This window comes from Barbus barbus (genome assembly GCF_936440315.1).
Source record: "Barbus barbus genome assembly, chromosome: 31".
NCBI lineage: Eukaryota > Metazoa > Chordata > Actinopteri > Cypriniformes > Cyprinidae > Barbus > Barbus barbus.
In genome coordinates this window covers 9,330,598-9,358,246 of record NC_136759.1, presented here as the reverse complement: position 1 = coordinate 9,358,246, position 27,649 = coordinate 9,330,598, and the positions used below count along the sequence as shown (strand labels likewise).

Sequence of the window (27,649 nt, the reverse complement as noted above, 5' to 3'; positions counted from 1 at the left end):
ATGTTACGATACATATTTAGCAGGCCTAGGTGATGAACACAACACAATTATGTAGTTCTGTCATTTAGCAGTCTCTTGTTTTCAGTGATGCATTGCTAATCACTGATAACTAAGCTATTAAACATGAAATAAAAATAAAGCTAACTGAAGTTTAATCCGAAAATAAAAATTAAAGCTTGTGTGTGTATTATGAAACAGTACTATAGCTGTACTATAATAATGGCATGGTGGTTCAAGGTATTTTCAGAAAATACCATGCTATATGCAAAGTTAATGACACTCATTCCCAACGCTTAAATTCATTTTAATTTAGATATCCTTTATTCTCTAATGCCTTTCAGTTACAAATGTGAACCATATATTTCAGTCACATCCAAACACAACAGCTGCACTCCACACAAACCACAGCATCAACCAAAGTCAAATTAAAAAGGTTAAATATAAATAATGCTTTTATAATATTTTTTACTAAAACGTTGAGTAATATCAATCATTTCTTAAAGACTGAACCCAGCGTTCATGAGTCGTACAATCATAAGATCAAACCTACGTGCTTATTAGGAGCTCTTGTCTCCAGACACCTTCATCAGATCCGTTTCCTTTGAAAACTGAAGCTTAATCCCTTGTGCTTTAGCATTGAAGCTTTTCAGACGTTGAGTATGGCCATGTTTCCTAATTTGTTTTTCAGATTCACCTGATAACATCAAACCCTGAAGGCACGTCACTCAGGCCCAGAATAAATCTGACTAAGGAGAAACATCTATTTTAAGATTCTCCAATAAAACTTTCTGCTTCGTCTTCGCTTAGGGCATTATCTCTGAGTGATTCCTCCTTTCATGTATTATTCCAGAACTGGCACCCCTTATGAAAGCACAATTAAGATTTTTGATTAGCTACCGCAGGTGTTCCAGTCATGAGACAATGAGCTCTGATGGTAATGTAGATGGACGCATTGAATGGAGGCAGAGAAAGAAACCTTGTTGTCGAGTGATTGAAGAGGCAGATGAATGCATGTCGTGGCAATTACACTGATTAACGTACCCAAGAGTCAATATGAAATATCAACTTAGCACCATTTGAAGTAGAGTGCGCGCTGCGTTGTATGCGAATAATGGGGGGGGGGGGGGCAACATTATGAATATTGCAATGAGCATTTGATTCAGAGTCATAAACGACATGTACCTGAAAATGGCTTGTTTCACCCAATCTTCTTCTTAATTGTCAAGTGTACCATTACAATAATTTCTCCAGTGTTTGAATTAACATTTTGGCTAATAATTAAAAATCATGTCATTGACAGTGCACAGGGTGTTGCTGCCAAACTTCTGTCATAACGCAGGGTTTGGCATTCACTTTAGGGTGCTTACACACTAGAAAAAGTGTGGTGGAGGATTCTATGTACAGGATTGCGCAATATATATATATATATATATTTATACATACATACAACAGAGATATTTTAATCTCTTTTCCATCACGCTACTATATGCCAACCAAAATTCACACTTTTGGTAATGTGCCTGGAGCTGCTATGTTGTATAAAACGCCACGTGGTGCTCACTGCAGGGTCAAATGGGTGAAGCATGACCTAGTCCAGCTCCATCTCTGTGGTCCTAATGGGTGGAGCTTGACCAAGTTATGTTTAGGGATAGGGTTATAGTTAGGGTGTGGTTGGACCTTTAAGCTCCACCTATTATGTCCAGGGAGGTGGAGCTGGATGCCAAGCTCCACCCATTGGCTCTGCAGCGTGCACCTTCTCTAATAGTATGCACACCAAAACCAAAGTGAACATTTGCATCGCGTTACTTGCTCTAGATTATTCGCGGGATGTTTCTGCATCACTTACGCAAATAAAAATAATAGAACTGTTGCACTAGAGGCGTCCCAAGTTTGAATCCCGGCTCGTGGACCTTTCCCGATTCCGCCCCCCTCTCGTCTTTGCGTTGACTTTGTATGTAATCTACTGTACCATACTTTTGCATATTCTCCACCTACTTTCAGAAAGAAAATAAAACATTTTTTTGTATTGGTCTGAAGAGACAAATTGCTTGCGAATCTCGGACTGAATTTGGTCTTTGAAATCAAATCAGAAAACATTTTTTAAAACCCTCCTGTATGAGATCCTCAAAGTTTAGCGATTAACGAAATAACATTAACCAAAAGTTGTGTTATTAAGCAACTTTGGTTGTATAATGTAAGTGTCACTTTCACAAATCTTTACGTTTTTCTTCTGTTTTTGTGAATGCAGCATCCCCATCAAGAACGATGGAGCTGCAGCATGAACTCTTGTGTGTAAAGGCCCTTACACATTCTGTTAGGAGACATCATGGCTCCTCAGTCCAAGTGCAGTGAATCTGATGTGTATTAGCAAATAAAATTAATGTTCTCCATAATGTAAAAAAGTGGCAAGATTTCCCCAGAACTCGCACCTACTGGTGAGTATGCAAGAACTCTGGGCGAGTGCTCGGATGATGGTTTTTAGAAATTACGCCAAGGTACGCAGTATGGACTGTCTCAGTCATAAATGCACATTCACACGTTAAAGAGACCAGAACGGTGCCGATTAGTCAGTGGATTGCCATGAGTTTAGTAGTTTGTGTTTGTAAACTTGCAGTGGAGACAGGTTTCTCTGTGATTCTGAACGACTCATTCAAGACTGGACCACAGATCGGCCCATTTTATCCAGTTCTTTGGAAAGAAGAGGGTGGGGCATTTGGGAATGGCCAACGTAGTTGGTTCCAGAACCCTAGACATGCTCTCCCACCCCTTCCCACCAACCCCGTCACTTCTCCATGAGTGACAGCTGAATGATACGCTGCAGTTCTTCTTCCTCTCGTCTTTGACGTAGCTCCGCCTCTTCCTGTTCACGGGCAGACAGCGCCATGGCTAGACGCAGCTGCTTGTCATAGCTGCGCGGTGGCTTATTGGTCGGTGTGCTTCGAGGGCTCTCCACAGGGCTGGGTTTGTGCTGTGGGGTTCTGGGTAATGGAGAAGAAAAGCAGTGACTGAGACCTCTGCTAACAGAACATTGACTTTTTGACAACAGTAAAACCAGCAATTTAGGTGTGGATTTATTACCATTTAAAATATCTGTTTTTCATTTTAATCTATTTTAAAATGTAATTCATTTCTGTGATGCCAAAGCTACATTTTCAGCATCATTACTCCAGGCTTCAGTGTCACATGATCCTTCAGAAATCATTCTAATGTGCTGAATTTCTTCTCAAGAAACATTTCTTCTTCTTATCAATTGTTCTGCTTAATATTTTTGTGGGAAACTTTGTGGTTTCTTTGATGCAAATGAAGTTTGAAATAGAATTTGTTTTTATCATTATTAATGTCTTTGTCACTTGCAAACTAGAGATTATCGATGCGGTTGTCCTGTGCTAAAACTGAAACCTTAAAGAATAATGACGTGAAAAAAGACTGTTTTGGATTCATCTCGGCTGCCACAGACAGCGCATCTTAGCCTGCTTTAAAACTCCATGAAGAGCAAACGAAGGTGTGGAGAGAGAGATGAAAACCCTAGTGAATTTCTATGTGCTTCACTGAGGCTGTGTATTGACAGTCAAGCCTGTGTCAATAGCTCCAGTAAATGTGATGAGAGTATGACGCTGTCTTTGCCTATTGTGGTTGAGATGTGACTACAGGAGATGGTAGAAGCGGAAATACTGACTGCAGACCTTTCGTGACGGCTGGGGTCACAGGACAGAGAGTGTGTTCCTGGCTTACTGTTGGTCAAAGCCTCCCAGATCGTCACCTGTGAGGGAAGCAGAGAGATCAGGTATGAGTAAAAAAGTCTTAGACCATGTTCCATGCACTAGATGAGACACATTAAAACAACAAATGATTTTAATTGTATCTCTTTCATGTTAATCTGGGTTTTTGTCCTAACCAGGAGCATCTTAGCTGTCATAACACGAAATATGGCTGCTGTAGGGTACTGCAGGGACGATGTATTTTTGTAGGACATTTTTTTATTAATTTGCCTTATAGGGACTTTGAATATATTATGCATATTAAGTATCAAATATTCTCAGACTGACTAATTTTGTGATGTCATGCAGCATTTTTGGATTCAGTAAGGATGGAAAAATTATTTGATGCCATGTGGTTTCATGCTTGGTAAGGACATGGTGTAATAAGATATGTTTCTGTAGTTTGTCGTCACCGATGTGTATCTGTTAACATGCAAGTGTGTGACTGCATCTCACACCTGGTCATATTCTGATCCAGCCTCTATCAGGCTCTGCTGGATGGCGTACTGTAGCAGATCATCTTCCTCTTCTCTAATGTTCTCCCTCTGGTTTCCTCCTAAAATGCTGTAGCCTCGCGGAGCCTCAAACACACAAGGTGGGATCTCTCCTCCGCGGCACGAGTCTGATTTATACACAAACACACATTCATGAAGCCCAGTGCAGATTACTGTAGTCAAATGTATTGATCAACAGATCTGAGTTACATCTGTACTACAGGCAATGCTATAAGGAATGCGATTATTAAACATTTATCCAATCAATTCCTCTCTGGCCATTAAAAATGGCAAGTGCTTTGTCTGAACACTGTATTACTTTGTAACGCCATATTTTTCAAGCTGATCATCATCTTAAATAGTTTCTAACAGTTACATTTCCCTGCAGGTTAAAGGCAGGTTGATTCTTACTTGTGGAGCTGGAGCTGGACATGCTGGAAGAGTCACTGCCTGGAGATGGTGTCTCCGTCCTGGGGCTGTCCTTCTGTCCGTCCCCTTCTCCATCCACTCGGGGCAAACCACCCTCTTCACAACCATTTAGGTTCCCAAAGGTGATGCGAGCATTAAGGATGTGGTAGATGGGAATTTCTGTGGTGAGATGGTATTGTTGCATTAGCCCGATAGTTAAGGAATAGTTCACAAAAAAAAAAAAAATTGCTGACAAATTACTCACCTTCAGGCCATCCAAGATGTAGATGGGTTTGTTTCTTCATCAGAACATGTTTGAGAAATATAGCATTGATTGCTCACCAATGGATCCTCTGCAGTGATTGGGTGCCGTCGGAATGAGAGTCCAAACAGCTGATAAAAACATCACAGTAATCCATACAACTCCAGTCCATCAATTAATGTCTTGTGAAGTGAAAAGCTGTTTATAAAAAACAAATCCATCATTAAGGCATTTTAACTTTGCTTTTGGTCAAAATACTAGTCCATAATCCATAGTAACACTTCCAGTGAAAAAGTCCATCTCACATCCTTTCACATCAAAATCCTCCCACGTATTTGTTTAGAACTGTTTTGGACTGATTTTGCTTGTAAACAGTGCTTGATCTGTGCATATTTCTCTCCTGATTCAGATGAGGCAACTTTTTCAAAGCAATATTATCGATAGAGGATTCATATTTTAACCAAAAGAAACACTTAATAATGGATTTGTTCTAACAAACATGCAGCTTTTCATTTCACAAATCATTTATTGATGCACTGGAGTCATGTGAATTACTGTCAAGTTTTTATCAGCTGTTTGGACTCTCATTCTGATGGCACCCATTGACTGCAGAGGATCCATTGGTGAGCAAGTGATATAATGCTAAATTTCTCCAAATCTGTTCTGATGGAGAAACAAAATCATCTACATCTTGGATGGCCTGAGGGTGATTTTTGGGTGAACTTTTCTTTTAAAAATCTGTGTGGCTGTAATCTAGCCATACTTTGGAGACAAATTTACTGAAAAATGTTAAATCTGGCAATTTAACATTTTTTAAACACATAGTATGTTCCTTCTCAGTAGTTTCTTTTCCTCTCTTACCTATTTTGATGGGGAAGCCAGGAGGCAAGCGCAAGGTGATGAAGTCCCTAAGCTTGGCGAACAGTGCGTTGGAGATGGCCATGAGGTCAATGATAGGAGCCACCTGCTCCGACAGAGATAAAGGATGTGATTCACACAACCACAGCTTGGCTTTGAACCTGGGGAAAAAAAACATACTGTACAAATAAGACACCTGTTTGACCTCATACAGTCTTAGCAGTTTTGTTTCACATGCCAATTGGTGTCCAGAAAAAAAGCAACGTAATCTCTTATGCCTTTCAAGTGGAGCTGTGTTTTTATGTAGTATTTTTTGTATACTATTATAGTATTTATGTATATTTTGAATTAGCTTTTATTTGTATATTCTCAGTTTTCATTTTAATTTTTAAGTACATTTGTAAAGTGCTTTTGTCATTTTTATTAGTTTGTATGATATGTAATATATTTCTGTATATAGATATATTTCTATAGTTTTTCATCTGAATAATTTTAATATTTCAGCTTATTTACTTCAGTTGGCTGCCAAAGCAATTTTCATTTAATCTAATCTAATATTTATATTTTATGTCAGCTTTATTTCAATTACTGAAAACGGTTTTAACAGTTTTAGTTAACGATATAACAACACTAGAGTTGAAAATAATACGAGTTCTGCACATAATGACAAAGCAAAGTCTTATTTAAGTGATAAACATTTAGTTTTGATACCACGTATACATTTTCATAATATTAAATTCAGATATAGTTATTTGGATTTATCATTCACAATATAATTTTTTTTCTTTAGGCTACATCCGTGTTATGTTTCTTACTTGAAAACTTCCCAGGTGCACTTGAAGGTAGCATCAGAAAACTATTTGAAGAGCAGCACAACACATCTCATCATTAATGTTTTTTTATGGTTAAGTACCATTATTATTTGGTTACATGGTTATTATTTATTTTGATAAGACTCTTTGAGGAGAAACAAGAAACGAATAGAGAGGGGAGAGTGAAATGGGACGGGAAAGGTCATAATTCAGATTGTGAACTCTTTTTACAATAAGCAGCCACTCAGCACGTGATACAAACTGCATAGAAATATGAAAGAACCATTTTATTTCAAATGTGTCTCAAAATGAAAATGAAAGCAGTGTTAGACTGATACACTACCTTTGTGTTTTGGTGGTGAGGTGACAGGGATGACCAACGTCTCTCTGAGTCATGTTGGGATTAAAGTACTCCTCTGCTGTCACGGCCAAAGGGTTTGTTGCAGGGCATGATATCTGAGTCACCATAGTGTGCTATAAAACGCATATAAACATATACACACACTTTATTTTGAGGCTACAGAAGTGACAAAATACTAGAAAAGCACTTTAGATGTCTTAATGATAAAAGAACAAATTCTTGACAGGCTCCGTTCACTCACTCCGTTGTTAGGCCCCATGTGCTGTTCAGCGATACCCAGGAAGGATTGCAGAGGAGTCTTGCCGCCTGAGACAAAAGCACAACACACAGCAGGTCACATTACAGAAGATGTGCACAATCCCTAGGATTTGTATTACATCACAGTAACCATAGACAAGACAAAGACGCTGTTTATTTGGGAATAATTTGAGTGGGCATAGAAATACTGAATCATCATATTCACTACGGCATGCCCACCAATACACACGCTCATTGTTTTTTTGAAAATAAATAAATAAATAGCACATGAGTTTTAAAAATTTATTTATCTGTATTTTTGTCCTTAAATCTGCATTGTTTTAATCCTTATGCTGCATTTATTTGATAAAAAGCACTAAAAACAGTAATATCATTAGATATCATTACAATTTAAAATAACTGTTTTCTATTTGAATATATTTTAAATCTGTGATGCAAAGCTGAATTTTCAGCTGCCATTAGTCTAAAATTAGTGTCAAATGATCCCTCAGAAACATTTCTTATTATTATCAGTGTTGAAAACTGTTGTTGTGCTGATTAATATGTTTGTGGAATCCATGACGCACTTTTTTCAGGGTTCTTTGATGAAAGTTTAAACATTCTATAGAATATTGAGAAGATTTATTGGAAATAAGAATCTTTTGTAACATAATACATGTCTTTAATGTCACTTTTAATCAATTTAATGTATTCTTTCTGGATAAAAGTAGTAATATATTTTTAAAATATCTTATTGACCCCAAATATTTGCACAGTAGTGTTTTGATTTAAGAAAATAATTGTCTTTTTTTATATTTAGAGTTTATTGCATTAGTTTCAGCATTTGCTTACAGATAAATTGTACCGAAATTCTAAGAGTAAATATACACAACAATTAGGTACATTAGCCAAATTAATAATAATAATAAAAATAAATTAATAAAAATTTAAAAATAATAAAAAACAATGACAATGTATTCTTACAATATTATGTTAAAAAGTAATAGGACCTTAATTATAGTAATAGTACAATCTTTGCCTTATTTCAATAGCCAGTAAGACTTACCAAATCTGCATATAATATTTATTTTTTAAATTATAATTTTCAATGTGCGATTGAAACTTAAAAAAAATATATCTCAATGTCAATGTGAGCATGTAAAGATTTTGATTTGAGACACAAACTGGTCAGTCCATCAGTGAACCGTACCTTTGGGTTTTGTTTTGTGCTGGTCAGTGAGATGGTCAGTACGTGTTCGTGTGATCAGCTCAACGTTAGAAGCACAGAAAACCTGAAGCAAAGACATGAGAACGTGAGTTTAGTTCACTCTTGTTTTTATAATTTGTTTGTTACTCTGCCACATTATATCCCTGATAGAAATACAACACTCACTCATCCCACACGAGAAATGCTGTTCATGTCTTCTTGACATTTCAAATTATGGAGAACCTTAAAGCAGTGTTAGAATTTTCTGAGCATTACAGTGAAATGCTCATATTGCATCTAAAACTCCCTCTACATGATTGTTGTAGACAGTTTAGCCGGTTGAAACGGGAGCGGTCTAGTGTTGTCATGTCGCCTCTCTTCCAGTATATAACAGATGTAACCGAAAATTATTTCACAGCAATTGGTTCCTTTCCAATCAGGTAAACAGATGAAAAAGTGTGCAACTGTGTAACACTGTGCAAATCAAGGCATAAGTGCATGAATATTAATTGGGTCACAGAGTCGTTGCTTGGTAACCTTCCAGGAGTGTCCAGTTAAGTATCTTAATTAATATTCATGAGCCAAGCCTTTACCCATAGTTGGATTTGTCAATTTGCCAGCTAATTAACACATACTTTAACAGCCTTCCTATTAGCCAAGGATAACTGTCAAGATAAATAAAGACATTCAACTTGAAAAAGCTTTATCATCTGTGTTTAATTTCCTTTGTCATGCATCAGTGCATCTTTTACAGAATTCTGAAGTGATTCTTAATTTAATTCTTCCATGCCTGTTCGTACATATAAAAGTGAAATCAAATTCATTTGTAGAGTGCGTTTCACAATACATATTGTTTCAAAGCAGCTTTATAGAAAATTGTGATGTTAATGTTTATAATATCTTAAAGGTGTCATATGATGCTTTTTTAAATATCATTATTTTGTGTATTTGGTGTAATAGAATATGTTGACATGTTTTAATGTTCAAAAAACATTATTTTTCAAATACTGTACATTATTGTAGGTCCTCTATGCCCCGCCTCTCTCAAACGCATCATTTTCTACAAAGTTCCTCCTTCCGACAAGTGCAGTCTGCTTTGATTGGCCAGTTGACACAGTGCATTGTGATTGGCCAAACATCACAAGCCGTGTCGGAAATGTAACACCCCTTTCCATAATCGCGAGCTTCAGCTTTCAAAATTATAGTAAAGACAGTAAATAATGTCCTTAGTTTTACCATCAGTTCAAGCCCATGAGGAGAACAGAGTCGCGTGACAGACACAGTGATGATGCTCGTATGTGTTTGCACACAAGCCACGATTGTGTGACCATTTCTCCCTCTCTCACACACACACACACACACGACGCGCAAAATTCCGCATTTAAACAGTCAATAGTAAATACTTAAACTAATAACAAAACAGATTATGGCGCTGATTCAGAAGCGCCAGATTGTCATAGCAAAGTCAGAATTACCTCCTTTCTTAGGTTCACGAAACGGTCGTCCATAAAATGTGTTGCTGTTCTGTTGTAAGTAATCTTAATGATTCCTAAATGCATCTACAAATAAAGTGCTTTTGCTTTCACCTAGAAACACACTGTGTCTCCCTGTCATGACTTCATCAACACTACTGCGGTTACTGAAACCACGCCTTCTTTCTTTGCGTGAACATTTGGGCTGCATTATGCAAATATTTCCACATCTTGACGTCAAGATGTGGGGGCGTGTTTGAACGAGCCATTTTAGGGGGGCGTGGCAGAGTCTTAACTTTGATAAAGAATATCTCTTTGGTTTTGAGACTTTAGTCTTTGCAACTTCATGGATCTTATCTATGCACAATCAGCTTGTAACACTCCAAAGAGAAAGGAAAACTTGAAATCGCATCATATGACCCCTTTAATATCTCAATGCCTTATAGATTAGAGCTGGGTGATAATATAGTTTACATTTTGCAATAATGCAAGATATCAAGCAGTTGAGATATGCTATATAGTATATATCGCTCCATGCAAGTATGAGGATAAGGATGGACATATATCCAACATTATATAAAGAGCTGTGCGATAACATACACTCACCTAAAGGATTATTAGGAACACCTGTTCAATTTCTCATTAATGCAATTATCTAATCAACCAATCACATGGCAGTTGCTTCAATGCATTTAGGGGTGTGGTCCTGGTCAAGACAATCTCCTGAACTCCAAACTGAATGTCAGAATGGGAAAGAAAGGATTTAAGCAATTTTGAGCGTGGCATGGTTGTTGGTGCCAGACGGGCCGGTCTGAGTATTTCACAATCTGCTCAGTTACTGGGATTTTCACGCACAACCATTTCTAGGGTTTACAAAGAATGGTGTGAAAAGGGAAAAACATCCAGTATGCGGCAGTCCTGTGGGCGAAAATGCCTTGTTGATGCTAGAGGTCAGAGGAGAATGGGCCGACTGATTCAAGCTGATAGAAGAGCAACTTTGACTGAAATAACCACTCGTTACAACCGAGGTATGCAGCAAAGCATTTGTGAAGCCACAACACGCACAACCTTGAGGCGGATGGGCTACAACAGCAGAAGACCCCACTGGGTACCACTCATCTCCACTACAAATAGGAAAAAGAGGCTACAATTTGCACGAGCTCACCAAAATTGGACGGTTGAAGACTGGAAAAATGTTGCCTGGTCTGATGAGTCTCGATTTCTGTTGAGACATTCAGATGGTAGAGTCAGAATTTGGCGTAAACAGAATGAGAACATGGATCCATCATGCCTTGTTACCACTGTGCAGGCTGGTGGTGGTGGTGTAATGGTGTGGGGGATGTTTTCTTGGCACACTTTAGGCCCCTTAGTGCCAATTGGGCATCGTTTAAATGCCACGGCCTACCTGAGCATTGTTTCTGACCATGTCCATCCCTTTATGACCACCATGTACCCATCCTTTGATGGCTACTTCCAGCAGGATAATGCACCATGTCACAAAGCTCGAATCATTTCAAATTGGTTTCTTGAACATGACAATGAGTTCACTGTACTAAAATGGCCCCCACAGTCACCAGATCTCAACCCAATAGAGCATCTTTGGGATGTGGTGAAACGGGAGCTTCGTGCCCTGGATGTGCATCCCACAAATCTCCATCAACTGCAAGATGCTATCCTATCAATATGGGCCAACATTTCTAAAGAATGCTTTCAGCACCTTGTTGAATCAATGCCACGTAGAATTAAGGCAGTTCTGAAGGCGAAAGGGGGTCAAACACAGTATTAGTATGGTGTTCCTAATAATCCTTTAGGTGAGTGTAGTTACATATTGAGACAAAAAAATAAGCAGTTGATATTTGCTATATATATACTATATCACTTTACATGAGTGCACGGTGTATATGTGGATAAAGTTGAATGTAATATAAATCCAACTTTATATATAAAGCTGTGTGATAATACAGCTTACATTTTGCGCCGATATAGGCCTAAAGAATCACACAACAGAGATTTGCTAAATATTATATATTGCCTTACGTGAGTGTGCTGTATGTATGCAGGTAAAGTAGGCAGGGCCGTAGATAGTGGGGTGAAAGGTGGTGACGATTATGGGGGTCCAAGGCTGTTGGGGGGCCGCAGCGATTTTAACCTGCTGAACGGGGCCAGCATGAAATATGCATGGGACAGTTGATGGACTGCCCGATCGGTCATTGCTGCATGTTGTGACAAATGTTTATCATTTGCACATGTATTAAAGTCCTGTCCAGTTTAAACATTCAAGCGATTTTAAAGCTTTCAAGTGCAAGAAGACGCAAAAGAACTCAGTTCAGTACTCACAAGCTAGGTTCTGTGTATATAACACGCAAGCCCAGAATTAAGTTCTATTTTGCTTCTTCTTGCTCTTGAACAGACAAATACAGTCCTGGTCTGAATTATTGGGACCCTTGGTAAATATGATCAAAGAAGGCTCTGAAAATAAACCTGCATTATTAATCCTTTTGATCTATTATTTAAAAAAATCACAAAAAATCTAACCTTTCATTGAATTAAAACAATTGAAAATGGGGGAAAATCTCGTTATGAAATAAATGTTTTTCTCAAATACACATTGGACACAATTATTGGTACCCCTAGAAATTCTTATGAGTAAAACATCTCTGAAGTATATTCCCATTCATATTTACAATTTTGAGCACTCCAGGGGGATTATGAACATGAAATTATCCAGCCATGGCTTCCTGTTTCACAAAAATACAAATAGGAGGGAAAAAGATAATTGAGCTTCACAAATTAGTGAAGTGGCGTTAAGAAAAGAGCTAGAGCAGTGAAAATTCCCATTTCCACCATCAGGGCAATCATTAATATTTTCAAATCAACAGAAAATGTTATGAATCTGCCTGGAAGAGGACGTTTGTCTATATCGTCCTAATGCATGGTGAGGAGGAGAACTTGAGTGGCCAAAGACACTTCAAGGACCACAGCTGGAGAATTGTAGAGAAAGTTTGAGTTTCGGGGTCAGAAAACCTTAAAAAAAAATTGTCAAACAGCCCTTACATCACCACATGTTGTTCGGGATGGTTTCAAGAAAAATTCTCCTCTCTCATCCAAAAACAAACTCCAGCATATTCAGTTATCAGACACGACTGGAACTTCAAATGGGACTAGCTTCTATGTTCAGATGAAACAAAAAAAATTTGCTTTTTAGCAGCAAACACTCAAAATGGGTTCGGTGCACACAGGGATAAAAAAGTACCCCATGTGTACAATGAAATATACTGCTGTATTTTTTATGTTGTGGGCCTATATTTCTGCTGGAGGTCCTGGACATCTTGTTTAGACACATGGCATCATGGATTCTATCAAATATAAAAAATCAACAAGTGACTGACTCTGTTAGAAATCTTATAATGGGCCATGTTTGGATCTTCCAACCGGACAATAATCCAAACACAAACCTCAAAAACAACACAAAAATGGGTCACTGGGCACAAAACCAAGCTTCTGCTATGGCCATTTGCAGTCCTCTGACCTGAACCCTGTAGAAAATGAGTGAGGTGAACTGAAGAGAAGAAGCACCGTCATGGAGCTGTGAAACTGAAGGATCTGGAGTGATTCTGGATAAAGGAACGGTCCCTGATCTCTTGTCAGGTGTTCTCTAACCTCATCAGGCATAATAGGAGAAAATTTAGAGCTGTTAAACTGGCAAATGGAGGTTTCAAAAAGTATTGAATAAAAGGGTGCCGTTAATTGTGGCCAATGTGTATTAGAGAAAAACATTTATTTCATAATGATATTTCCTCCCATTTTAAATTCTTATTCTCCAATGAAAAGTTAGATTTTTGTGAATTTTTTAAATAAAAGATCAAAAGGATTAACAATGCAGATTAATTTTCACATCCTTCTTTGATCATATTTACCAAGGGTGCCAATAATTCTGACCACGACTGTACACCTTGCCAATTTGAACATTAAAGCGATTTTAAACCATTAAAAAGTCTGAAAATCCATCTATTTTGCATTCTTCTTATTTAATATATCTCATTATAAATTGTATTATCTGCATAACTTTTAGTGAAAAGTTTTAAACCCAAATTTTCAATATGGTCTCAGACGTTTGGACTCTACTGACTGTTGTATTGTGACATAAGCCGTACCTTTGCTTCGTACCCATTCACCACCTCCGTTTTCTCACTACGCCAGCCAAGAATGCCCGTTTTATTCCTGCAGAGACATTCGGGCACGTAACCAGGTTGCCAACATGCCGTACAAACGGAGGTGAGTACAATATCACACATTTTATGATGATGCTTAGCCCAAACATGCTTGCTCACACTCTCGGCTTCACAGTAAAGCATCAATAAAGGGTTACGATGCCCTTGCTCTTAAACATTTTAATTTGCGACAATGACTTGCCAATTGTTATTAAGTGCTCACCTCTCAAAGGAGATGTTCCTTGTGTCCAGCTGTGTCGCCACCACGGGAGCGGATAGACGGGCCGCCACCTGTTCGTCGCTGGGCTGCAGCGCCCCCAGAACGCTCAAAGCGTTTGTGCACGGCCTGGTGGAGGGCGAGGCAGGAGAGGAAGAGAGGCACGGCAGCGTCTCACAAAACACCAGCTGTCTGTCATGATCGACTTCCATTACCATGGCGCTAGAGTCTGAATGACAGGTGGAGAGAGAGACCGAACGGGTGGAAGCCAATTAGAGACTGTGGCAAAGAGAGACTGAGGTTGTTTCCATGCCAATGACTGCTTGTTTGAAAGAACACTAAGCGAGAAGTGGCATCGAGAACAAAAGCAGAGATCAAACCCAAATCTGATATGAAGGCAGCAGGCGGAGAAAAATAAAGGTCGTTCAGTGCAGGGAAAAAGCCATCGCACGCACCTTGACCCCTGAATATGAAGCTGCGATTGCCTCTTTGCCAGGTCATTTGCTCAAATCCCATGAGCGTCGTGTCCACCCGCACACACTGGCCGCTCTTCCATACCCGATATGTGTCACTCGGACAGATACGAGACACGAGCGGAACTGGAAATTGAGGGAGAGTTCAACAATAGCAGGACATGAGGATGTGGACAGAGGAAGTCACTGTCCAAACATGCCATTTACACATCGTTATGGCTAGACATGTGCCAATATTCAGTAATACGATATATCACGACACAATGCCCTTGATATTTTTTTAAATTGTTTTGATTCTTTATTGTTCAGTCACACTTTACATTAAGTCTCCATTATTTAACATTAGTTAATTCATTAGTTAACATAAACTGCCAATGAAAGATTCTTCTATAGCCTTTATTAATCTTAGTTCATTTCAACATGTAATAACGTTATTAAAATCAAAAGTTGTAAATGTACTATTTAATGAACCTGAACTAACATGAACATCTGTAAGAATAGTAACTGTGTGTGTACTGTGTATATTTATTATGTACATATAAATACACACCCATGCATGTATATATTTAGGAATATATGTTACGTTTATATATATTAAATATTTATATATAATATAAATTATATGAATATAAATATATACATGTAAATATTTTCAAAATATATATTGTATGTGTGTGTGTTTATATATACATAATTTAAAAGTGCAGTTAATTTTGTTATATTAAAAAAAGTTATTAAACCTGTTATGACAACACTTTTTGTAACTTTTTTCCAATATCGTAATAAGACTGTATACCACGATAAAAGCTTCAGCAATTATCGCAACATGAAAATTTGATACCATCATATGCGTACATGCGGCACCTACCCCAACTCGTAAACTCCCATTTCATTTCCACGTAAAAGTCCTGTGCCTGAAAGACAAGAGGGACAGAGAAGGTTAGAATGAATGTGAGTGTATAGCGGGAGGCCGAAAGCGCAAGACAGATCGCTCTGCAGCGAAACACATGAATAATAAAACTCCCTGAGAGATGAGGAACGGGGAGAACAAGAGAGCTCACACATCCATCATAAACAAAAGGAAAAGAGCTACAGGGTGCCCAGGGTTTAAGAAACCTGGGAAAAGAGGGGTCTCGCAAAACAAGCAATGCCGTAGACCCAGCAGTTTCCTGTAAACCTGTTTGCTTGTGTATGTGTATGCATGAATCTACTGGAATGAAGGGCTCAGGTGTGCAGGCAGCAGGTGGTTGTTAAGATGCTGTTTGTTAAGCTGGTGACTTGTTGTTTTGTCATTAGCAGGTTCGGGGTTTATTAAGGCACATCTGGGGCTGACCTGTCGGAGTCTCTCTAGCAGGCGTGGAATCCCTGCCAGTCGCTTGGTGGTGCGCTGGTAGTCACGGTAACGCAGCACCAGCCGCACCATTTCTGGGTTACGTGAGCTGATGGCCTCCTGCAACACTGGAACAGAAGGTAAAGGTTAAATTGATACTGAAATTAGGGATGTGTGATATATTTACATTTAGAATTGCTTTGTCGTCATCTAATGCTCACTTAAAGAGCTAAATACCGATAAATGAATAAATGAAAAAAATAATAATAATTTCATACAATGCACTATAATGTTAGGATGCTGAAATTTACCTGCATACTGTAACTACGTTGTAAATAAAAAAGATAATTGGAGTATGTTTTACAAGAAAATACTATTTCTGCATTTTATTTCACATTTAATCAATGAATTTGTGAAATTTACTAACAATTTCTGAGTGAAAATAATTTCTACAACAATTCTGTTACGTGTCTGTTTCTGTTCAGTTCCGTTTTGACCTTATTTGGTAGTTCCTGTTCTGATTTAGTTAATTCGTAATCATCATTTTAGTCCTGTCACCTGTGTTAATTAATTATCTAGTTTGCTCCATTGTTTCCGTTTCCTTTATAAGCATTCAGTTTAGTCTTTATCCCTGTCTTGTCTTAAAGTTACGTTTTTAAGCTGTATATCCGCTGTTTCATTCAGTTCACTTTATTAAAGGATACTATATTTTGGAACTCCTCATTCTCCTGTCTTCCTGGACAGCAACCGTGACAAATTCAGTGTAGTAAAATGACTGATTTTAGTTTTTGGAATTTATTTAGACAAAATAATAGAACTTTAATTATCAGTTATCAACTGTCAATATTGAAATATTATTGCCAATTAAAAGAACTGTTCTCTGTGTTAATATATTTTAAAATGCAATTTATTTCTGTAATGGCAAAGCTGAATTTTCAGCATCATTACGCCAGTCTTCAGTGTCACATAATCCTTCAGAATTCATTCTAATATACTGATTTGCTGCCCAAGAAACATTTATTATTATTATCAATATTCAAAGAAACTGTAATATTTCTTTACGATTCCTAGTATCATTTAAATGTTCTCACTGTCACTTTTGATCAGTTTAATGCATCTTTTCATAAATAAACAAATCGTACCGACCCCAAACATTAATTATCAGTTAATCGCTTAATAACTATCAGTTAATAATTAACAGTTTATCATATTGGCCAGAATTACTGCATCCCTTCCCAAAATGCAAAGGCTTTTTCGTTGTATTACCTGTCCAGCCATTTCTGTTTTCTTTGCTAACATCGGCTCCATGCTGGACTAACAGACGGGCGCACTCTAAATGGCCCAGCGTCACGGCCAGGTGCAAAGGAGTCCGACCCCGTGGGTCCAACACTTCTAAATCAACCTGAAAAACACAGAGAGATTTGTTTTATTGAGAACTTTCATGCAGTAAAATATTTCACAAACACAATTTTCTGTTTCTGCCCTGAAACAGAGATCTGTCAGAGCTGTGGCCCAGTAGTTGACACGTTCTCCAGAGATGCCAAATAGTGTGCTCAAATGCAGGTTTGAAAAACATCTGAATTGTGTCCCATTGCATTCCCCCTCTATGACCTCAAAACTATTCATTTCTGCCATTCTGTTAATCAATGTTTAGAAGTTCAGTTAAAAACAGTTTATATTTTTTATTTTAATTGTATTTATTTTACTCCCCCCCCCCCCCCCCCCCCACTTATTTAATTTTCCTCGCTGTGCCTCATTAAAGTTGTAACTTCATTAGTGCTGGATTCTGGATTCCCAGCATGCACCACAACATGAATCAATTATGCAAATTACCACCTCACTTGTTTACTGTTTACTGCATTATTTTCATCGGTGCTGTCATGTTTGTTTCTTTAAATGTATGTGTCAGATCGTGACACTTCATTCTGATTTATTACCATTTTGTTGCAATATACTGCAAACTGTAGTCAAATTAAGTCATATTCATTTATATAGCACTTTATACAATACAGATTGTTTCAAAGGAGCTTCACAGTAATAAGCAAGAAAATAACAGTATTAATGTTGCAAATCTTTTCAATTATGAAAAGAATTCAATTGCAGCTATGAAGCAGCTCTTAAAAGACAGTGTCTTTCTCAGCTCATTTTAGTTCAGTGTTGATTCAGTTTGGTTCACAGTGTGTTCAATGAATGTTGAATGAATTCAGTTCAACTATAAAACAGTTCTAAGATAATAATGCATTATTCAGCTCAAGTCAGTTCAGTGTTGATTCAGTTCAATTCAACAATAGGGCAAAGTTCATCAAATTATGAGCTTAATTCAGCTATATGAAGCTCTACAGAAGGTAATAGCGTTGTTATTCAGCTCAAGTCAGTGTTGATTCAGTTCAGTTTAATAACAGTGTTGATGCTGCAGAGTTCATCGATTATGAAACGAATGACTAGTATGCTATTCTAAACAACTGGAAAGGGAAAGACATGCAGATAAGATTAAAAAATAAGGTCTTTAAAGTATAGTTCAACAAAAAATGACAATTATGTTATTTTCTCACCTTCATGTTGTATGAATTTCCTTTGTGGATCATAAATATATTTAGAAGAATGTCTATGCGTCATTGTCTACACAGTTAAATTCAGTGGGGTCCAGTGCTGTTTTGGACCCCATTTGCTTTCAAAATATCCTAGTTTGTGTTCTACTGAAAAAGAAAGTCATGAAGATTTTGGAGATATGAGAATATCTTGAAGTAAATGATAATCTTGCAGTATATGAGTATCCTGAGAAAGCCTTCAGAAAGAAGGAAAGAACGGGCATCATTCTGGCCACCTGCTATGCAGAAAGAATCACAAGTAAAAGGAAAAGAAGGCAGAAGTGAAAGAGTGCAATGGAAAAGAGAAGTGACAGGCGATAATAAGGCATCACACCCAAACATGACACAGAGCGCGCTCACATGACACCCGACAGCCACGGTGAGAAATACTTCCACACTCAAACTGAGATCCGCACTAAGCAAACTGTGATTCCGCTCTTGTGAAATGCAGCGGCGTGCCATACTGTTCCTCCAGCTTCTCATCCGAGTGATCCCTCTCAGTCTCTCGGCCCCTTTGAGCCAGTCAACTATGTCACTGACAGTCTTGAGAGTTTCAAAAGAGTTTATCGCTCACTGTCATCTAAACGTAAACACAATTCATTCACCTCCACGCACTACCACACATTTCAGTAAATATGCTTATGTTTATAGATGCAGGATGACCCATTAATCATTATTTGATGAGTTGGTTGGCCGTGGTTGTATTGGCCATATTTATAAGCGTACCCTCCGAAAGCAAGGTCATGACAGACGGTACATGTTGAATCGTGTATGTGGAGCAGAAATGAGAGTCAGGACAGCTTTATTTAGAGACTTGTATGTGAACCATGTTTGCTGTTTTTAATGAAGCATTTGGATTGGCTGTGTGGCAATTAGGGCTGGGTATCGTTCAAAAATGTTCGATATCGATACCGATGCCGATACCTTGAGTTCGATACCGGTTCCTGAATGACACTTTTTTCGATACCAATTTTATGAAAACAGTTTTAACAAGATTACATTATCTAAAAAAACTTTGGTTTTATTTTTTTCAGCTTGTTGACATGTATACAGACTCAAAGACTCATCTCCTGAGCCACTGCACAAAGGAACAAAATATAGCCAACACAATAAATCAGTACAAATAATTTTAATAAAGCTCAAATAGTTTTCAGTTTACACTAGTGCGTGCTCGTTTTAAAACGCATAGCTCAGACAGAATCATCATTTCTATTCATTTATTCTAGGTTGTTAAAGACTTCAAGAAATGTAAAATCTTTATCCACTTTCATAAGTGGATGTTTTATTTTCTTTCACCATATGTTTTATTGTTATTAAATTCTATGTTGTAGTATGTCTAATTATTTGAATGCATAAAAACTACTTAGTTTATTCAAATTTATTCTTAAAACAGCCTTATGAAATGTTCTCTTTTTCCTCAGAAATTCTGTGTTCTGTATCTGGTTTTCAAATGAAGGCATAAAACATTCATTTCATTTTTCTTTTAAATTATTGAAAATAAAACTTTATTTATTTATTTTGGCAAACAAAATTTTACTATTAAAATTAAAACATGGAAGAAATGTTGTGTGATCATTAATTAAAAAATAAGAGTTTTAATAATTTTAATAGTAGCCTAGTAGTAGCAGTATGTAGACTCTGCTGAACAATATTCATTTATTTCTGCCGCAGTGTCTTCCAAGTTAAACCGAACTTTTATTTTGACGGGTTTCCGGGAATACCTTTACAGTTCTGTGTGTATATGATATGACGAAAGTTTTACTCAAATCAAATGGTAAAATGCTCATGAAGTGACTCTCAGAGCAGTTCTAGAGCTGTTCATGTGTTGATGTCATCATTTAGTGAGACGGCAGACGCTGAAATGTCACGCGAGCTTCAGTCTGTGTCAAGTAAGCGAAACTGCGCGATATAGAGAGCAGACTGCTCCCTACGCTTTCGAATTGCTCTCGCGGATGTCAAACACTGATCAATCAGCACCGCGTCACTTCTAGTCAAACACACCTAGTGCTGCAGGCTTATTGGCTCACTGACGTTAATGAGATTAACCCCTTAGGTATCGAAATTTGGTACCGAACGACAAGACGTTTTTCGATACTCGGTGGTATCGAGGCAATTCGGTCGGTGCCTAAAAAGTATGGAACTCGATACCCAGCCCTAGTGGCAATAGAAACATATTATAACCCAAGGTCTTAACTCGTGCTGCGAGAGCTGCTTTGGAGTTCTGTACTGTACTGATTAGCTTGGTGCACTTATGCACACTTCGCTCAAGGTGCATGTTTGAGTTCTTGTGGTTTTTTTTTTCTGTGCCTATGTGTGTATAGTGCATTATTTATTGATAGTTATTGCTAGTATGGCTATTACAGTTGCTCATGATTAAACCTAAATTATTTTAAGTATTAAACTTAAGCACATAGCTCAGCTAACTTCTCTAAGTGTTCAGATTTGTGATTTTTCCCTGGTCAGTCATAAAATAGGTAAAGAATTCCCACAGAGCCAGAGATTTGAGGGTGGGCTCTTTTAACTTTGACCAATAAAAGAAACCCTACTTGAAACTGCCTTGCAACATGCTAAAATATGCTCCATAATTAGCCGGCCCCTTTCGCAACATCATGACGGCACTTACCAGCAACAACAGAGCCCCGGCGGCCCGTGGGAGCCTCTAGCTAGAAAAACAGCAGCCTGGTCCCCGGAGTGAGATGAGTGCCACGAGAAAAAGGGTGTGGATCAGTTGCTATGGTAACCCTGGATGAGGAGTACAAATAGGAGACGCAAGTGAAAACTACAGTTTTGAGTGAATGATGGCTCTCGCATCGGTCCTCTGGGGATCTCCGATCAACCCTGACACTAGAGATAGCTCAGATGACTGACAGAGAGGGAAAAAGAGAAGGATAACTGTCAGGAGGTGTACATGCTTGAGCCGGTGAGTGAGGGGCTGAATGAGATTGAGAACTGGTTCTGAGAGCTTCAGGGAGAGATGGAGAGAAACGTGTAACTCGGTTAGACAGATTAGCAGCTGTGAGAGGAGGACTGAACAAAGGAGGGTTCGGGAAACATCAGTTGTTACAGACTGGCCGTCTGGTGACCTGAAATACTGCTATATATACCCCTCTGAGACACACTAGACAACACACACACACAATAGCACAAACACAAACAGTCCCTTATCTCATCTGATCACACAGCCACATACAAATAGACAAACAACAAAGATTTACCACGGTATCCACCAAAACAAACCTCTATTAAATTTAACACTTTTGAATTTTGTCTCATTATTTGTGGTGAGGGACATAAATGACATTTTAAACTATGCAGATCATTTTTTGGAGCTAATTTACTACAGTATTCATTTACATTGGTTTGATTAACTTTTTATGGATTTTAAAATGTTAAATAACTAAATTTATATAAATTGCATTAATTAATTAATTAAATAAATGTTAATTTATTGTAGTTTTACATCAGTAAGCAAATGGCTGGTGCAAAGCTGTTTTTTTTGTTGTTTTTTTCTTCGACTGGAGCTGTGCTTTTACCTTCAAAGCAAGCAATTTTTATGCGAATGGACGCACAATAAAACGAGCATGAACACCTGCAGACTTTAAGTGAAAAGCCATATTTAGGAATCAGAATATACACTTAGGAGTTTTTTCTTGCTAACCACATAGCAACATTCCAGTAACCATCCACAACACCTCAGCATGATGGTGGTAAGGTTTGCATGGGGAAACTCATATTTTCTTATTTTCTATTTCTACTGTTAACACTGTAAAAACAAAGTTAATATGGCTTAATTAATTCATTAATAATATATTTGATCATTTTTGTTTTCATTAATAAAACTGTTAATAAAAATTGTATTCCTTAATAAAACTAATACTACTATACTATAGGCTACTAGTACTAGTGAAAATGTATCACACACCAATCAGAACATTCGATGGATAGATAAAAGGGCCAAAGTCATCTTACAGTGTTTCTCAGAGGCTTTGGTGCATTTCTCGAATCAGAAATTAAATTCTCAAAACTACTCGTTCAACCTCCACATCATCTAGTCACTTGTGCACTTCATAAAATGTTTATCATTCTTTTGAACGAGTTGCGATTGCTTTGGTACATTCATGCAACTGGTTATGTACATTTGTCCGTGGTTTCCTACATTATCAGTTGCTAATGTCACGTTGCTCAAAATGTATAGTTCTCTGTGCTATAGACTTACCCCTCAAAACCTCAAGTCATTAGTTCATCGTATAAATCATTACGGTAAATGCAAAATAGTTGATCTAATTGTCAAACTGTCAAGCATATTTTCTACACATTTCTATTAGAATTTTTATAAATTTGCCATGAATTGTTCAAATTAATCTTGACTTTCACTAATGAAGAGAATATAGATCAACCAATGAAAAACCAGTTCTCTGAAATAGCTGAAAGGTGCATCTCATGAACCATCAATTGGAAAGCATATATAGAACGAGGACAACACAAGACTTACAAATTCTGACAGTGGATTTTCTCATTTTTATTTTCGCCTTTGTGCACATATTTCTTTTTCTATTCTATTCACAATAGTAATGTAGTCATGTAGTGGTCAGACCACTAGTAAAAGTGTAACTGTGAATTATATCCGGTCTTCTTCAATCAATATCCCTCATACAGTAATGTGTACATTTGTTCTTTTGAAAGGAAATATGACATACAGAAGAAGTGCAGCCTTTTGTATTTCAGTACAGTAACTGTCATCCAAACTGTTGCCATAGTTTACGGTAATACTAACAGAGTGCACTGTTATATTGACAACATGACTAAGCATTTTGCCTAGCTCGTTTGTGAACAATGACACAAGGACATAAGGCATGCCAGAGGATTTTACCCCCGCTGCCTGGCCAGAGCCAGTATAGCCTGTGATGTTGAAGAGGTTCTTTGGCCTGTCCCAGACCAAAGACGGGATACTGGGGCAGAATAATTATTTTTGTTGTTTGCTGTATTGTACTGTACTCTACAGTACATTAAATTGAGGAATAAAACATTTGGGGAGTACCACAAGCAACACTTATTACCGGTTTTTGTAGTATTGTTTTGAATTTATCTCCTCAGTGTGTAAAACTGTGTTGTAGTGTGTGTGTTTTTGACTGTTTGTGTGTCATGTCTGAGAGCAAAGTTTGGTTTTTCAGCAGGATTGAGTTGTTTTGAGTGGACAGCTTCATTTTGACCTGAATATAGGAAGTTTGGGGAATTGAGTTAGAAGTTATGGATTCGTGTTTACTGTTTTGAGAATGCGAGGCATTGTTTCAAGAAATGTTTAAGCAATCGAGAAAAACTGTAAGTCTTTTTGTGGCAGTAAAGACATTTATAATGTTACAAAAGTTTTTTTTGTAAAGGTTGTTTTGTACTTACTAATATTTGATATATGTATATATGAGTTATCTATCATGTTAAAATTTGTATTATATATATATACAGTGGTGTGAAAAAGTGTTGGCCCCCTTCCTGATTTTTTATTTTTTTGCATGTTTGTCACACTTTAATGTTTCAGATCAAACAAATTTAAATATTAATCAAAGATAACACAAGTAAACACAACATGCAGTTTTTTATTATGAAGGGGAAACAAAATGCAAACCCACATGGCCCTGTGTGAAAAAGTGCTTGCCCCCTAAACCTAATAACTGGTTGGGCCACCCTTAGCAGCAACAACTGCAATCAAGCGTTTGTGATAACTTGCAATGAGTCTGTTACAGCGCTGTGGAGGAATTTTGGCCCACTCATCTTGGCAGAATTGTTGTAATTCAGCTACATTGGAGGGTTTTCAAGCATGAACTTTTTAAGGTCATGCCACAGCATCTCAATAGGATTCAGGTCAGGACTTTGACTAGGCCACTCCAAAGTCTTCATTTTGTTTTTCTTCAGCCATTCAGAGGTGGATTTGCTGGTGTGTTTTGGATCATTGTCCTGCTGCTGAACCCAAGTTCGCTTCAGCTTGAGGTCACGAACAGATGGCTGGACATTGTCCTTCAGGATTTTTTGGTAGACAGCTGAATTCATGGTTCAGGGCTCCAGACAAAAAAATCAAGTAAGGAGCCATTGGCTCCTATAAAAGAAAAACTTAGGCGCCAAATTATTTTTTTAGGTGCCACAGAATAAAAGTGGTTTATTTTATTATTATCATTTTATTTTTCCCCTCTATTTTAACATTTCAATCATTTTGTCATGTGTTTATGTCTTATCTTTTCTAGGCTTTATCAGCATTTTAATCCATCTTGTAGATGATCAGGTCGACCGGGGAACTAAGGTTCACTTAAAGTGTGAATTAAATGTCTTTTACAACTTGAAATATACAGTCACAAAGAATTGTTCGTTACACAGAATCTGTACCAATATCATGGACCATAAGCATGACTTGGCAACTGAGTGCAGTGCATCCTATAAATGTTGTCACGTCTTTCACACATTCAGTCTGTTTTTCTTCATTAGTAAAATGCAATTTTATAGGAGGAGTTGAATCATGTACAACGCAATAAGTAAAAATATTAATATGCAAATGCGCATAAATATAGCAAAACGCTCCCCTTTATAGTTATTTTTCTAGCTGACTGATGAGTTTATGGACACTGAGTGGTTATTCTGAGGTAAATGTATTACAATGCAATGTTTACAAGCTTTATACATTTCCTCAGTTTGAAACACTGAATGAGCTTTTACATAAAACATTTCAGTAAGTTGTACTATAGGCTTTCTTATTGCCTACCTTTTGATCATGTTCATTGCATACCAGGGACGTGCACAGGAATTTTGAGGGGCGGTTGCTCTGACCTGAAAAAAGCCCCCCCCCCCCCCCACCAAAAAAAACAACTCGCGGGCTATATGAAGGACTGAGAATAACAGGGTCTTTATTAAAATATATATACACAAAGAAGTAAAACACTGAAATACAGCACTCAATCACCTTAACTACTACTAATAATAACACAGAAAAACATGACTTGAGTCATGAAAATCCCTACATCAATATCCCTATCAATATCCTATCAAGTCATTATGTTCTGCTCAGGCAAGATCTTTGAAATGACCTCTAAAATAGCCATTGTTTTTTTAGATTACAATTATTTAGCATGCAGCTCTTTAACCCTATACTTTCTAGCATGGTCCTCTCATCTCATATTTGGTGATCATCACTTAGGCCTACCTGCCCTATGTGCCTCCTCTGATTTTTGAGCTAATCAATCATGTTAACAACTTTACAGCACTTGTTGTGAATTTCACTGACACTGTAGTAGGGTCACTTTGTGAAAATCTAAATCTAAATGGTTAATTATAGATCTAGTAAGACAGAAACTCATATTGGTCTGAAAAGGTAAAGAGTTGTTTCAGGTCTCGGGAGACTAGCGTAAATTGACCGACAGCGCCATCTGCTGTTTTGGAAAAGAAATTTGCTCAATTGCACATGTGAGAAAATCTGCCGGCACACGTGTGAGAAAATCAGCCTGTCGCATTTGTGAGAAAATCAAGCCAAGTTTCCTCATAAAAAGGCAAATGAGTCTCACAGTTGTAACACACAATACATATATTTGTCCACACCTCTGCATTTTCTCTCAAATAGAGTTTTGTATTTGAAAATCACTTTGCGTTTGTTTGAAAGTTGAGTTTTTCTTTGCAAAGCAGATTGTGTTTATTTGCAAAACACTGGATTTGTTTGATAAATATCGGCACAAAAATCGCTCCATATGAGACGCCTCACCCGACAACCGCGACAATCTCGCGCCCGCTCATGCAGGCTCAGCTCAGGTGCCGGTCACGTGCAGCGCTGCAGCAGTCACATAAACAGAGTTTGCCCTTCCCCTACTGACTTTCACTTTCGGTGCCCGAATAGAAGTGAATGAGGCTTTTCGATTTTTTTTTTAATTATTATTATTATTAATCTAGGCCTACGTGAAAATCTGCATCCATTGTACGATGTTGTTGTTTTTTTTCCTCGGAAGGGCAACGTGAGTCGAAAAGGGCATATGGGCAGTTGCCAGGGCAACCTGAGCAACCCCCCTGTGCACGTCCCTGTTGCATACTATAGTAGTAAATCGAAATATATAATGGGTTCACTTGCTGCTTTAACTGAGGTGCTAAAGAGATCGCGCCTGAGCATTAAGTGCGATACTCTCCGCTCGCGCGATCCGGACGCATACACGGACCGTGTGGACGCGGGGTACTGGTGTTTATATTATCACCTTTCAGGTCTCTCTCACTGCGTTCAGCAGACTGTGTGCGGCAGAGACGAGGACTGTTTGAAACTCTTTTCCAGTAAAACTTTGATGCGCATCGTCTTATGTAAGTTTAATACGTGAACATAACAAAAGATGTGAGCGCAAAACAATCTGGAAAAAAGTCCTTTCATGCAAATTATATATAGTCGCCAGTGGCGACCTCAGCAAAAACTTCACTCGCAAATTAATATTTTTGGTCGCAAATGCGACCATTTTAGTCGCAGTTTGGAGCCCTGTGGTTCCATTTATCACAGCAAGTCTTCCAGGTCCTGAAGCAGCAAAACAGCCCCAGACCATCACACTACCACCACCATATTTTACTGTTGGTATGATGTTCTTTTTCTGAAATGCTGTTACTTTTACGCCAGATGTAATGGGACACACACCTTCCAAAAAGTTCAACTTTTGTCTCGTCCGTCCACAGAGTATTTTCCCAAAAGTCTTGGGGATCATCAAGATGTTTTCTGGCAAAACTGAGACGACCCTTTATGCTCTTTTGCTCAGCAGTGGTTTTCGTCTTGGAACTCTGCCATGCAGGCCATTTTTGCCCAGTCTCTTTCTTATGGTGGAGTCATGAACACTGACCTTAACTGAGGCAAGTGAGGCCTGCAGTTCTTTAGATGTTGTTGTGGGGTCTTTTGTGACCTCTTGGATGAGTCGTCGCTGCGCTCTTGGATTAATTTTGGTCGACCGGCCACTCCTGGGAAGG

General features: G+C 37.9%; 1 protein-coding gene across 1 annotated transcript; it reads right to left on the bottom strand.

Moving 5' to 3' along the window:
• Positions 1–2,782: 2,782 nt before the first annotated feature.
• Positions 2,783–16,208, bottom strand: LOC306851556 (ankyrin repeat domain-containing protein 13B-like; the record flags this gene model as incomplete). Its single annotated transcript, XM_079387876.1, has 13 exons — positions 16,104–16,208; positions 15,639–15,684; positions 14,753–14,896; positions 14,304–14,526; positions 14,024–14,090; positions 8,401–8,482; positions 7,195–7,259; positions 6,936–7,066; positions 5,784–5,941; positions 4,664–4,840; positions 4,217–4,380; positions 3,684–3,760; positions 2,783–2,978 (listed from the first exon to the last, which is right to left on the bottom strand). Exons 1-13 carry the CDS (start codon positions 16,191–16,193, stop codon positions 2,783–2,785), a joined length of 1,620 nt encoding a protein of 539 aa, XP_079244002.1. The 5' UTR covers positions 16,194–16,208.
• Positions 16,209–27,649: the final 11,441 nt, after the last annotated feature.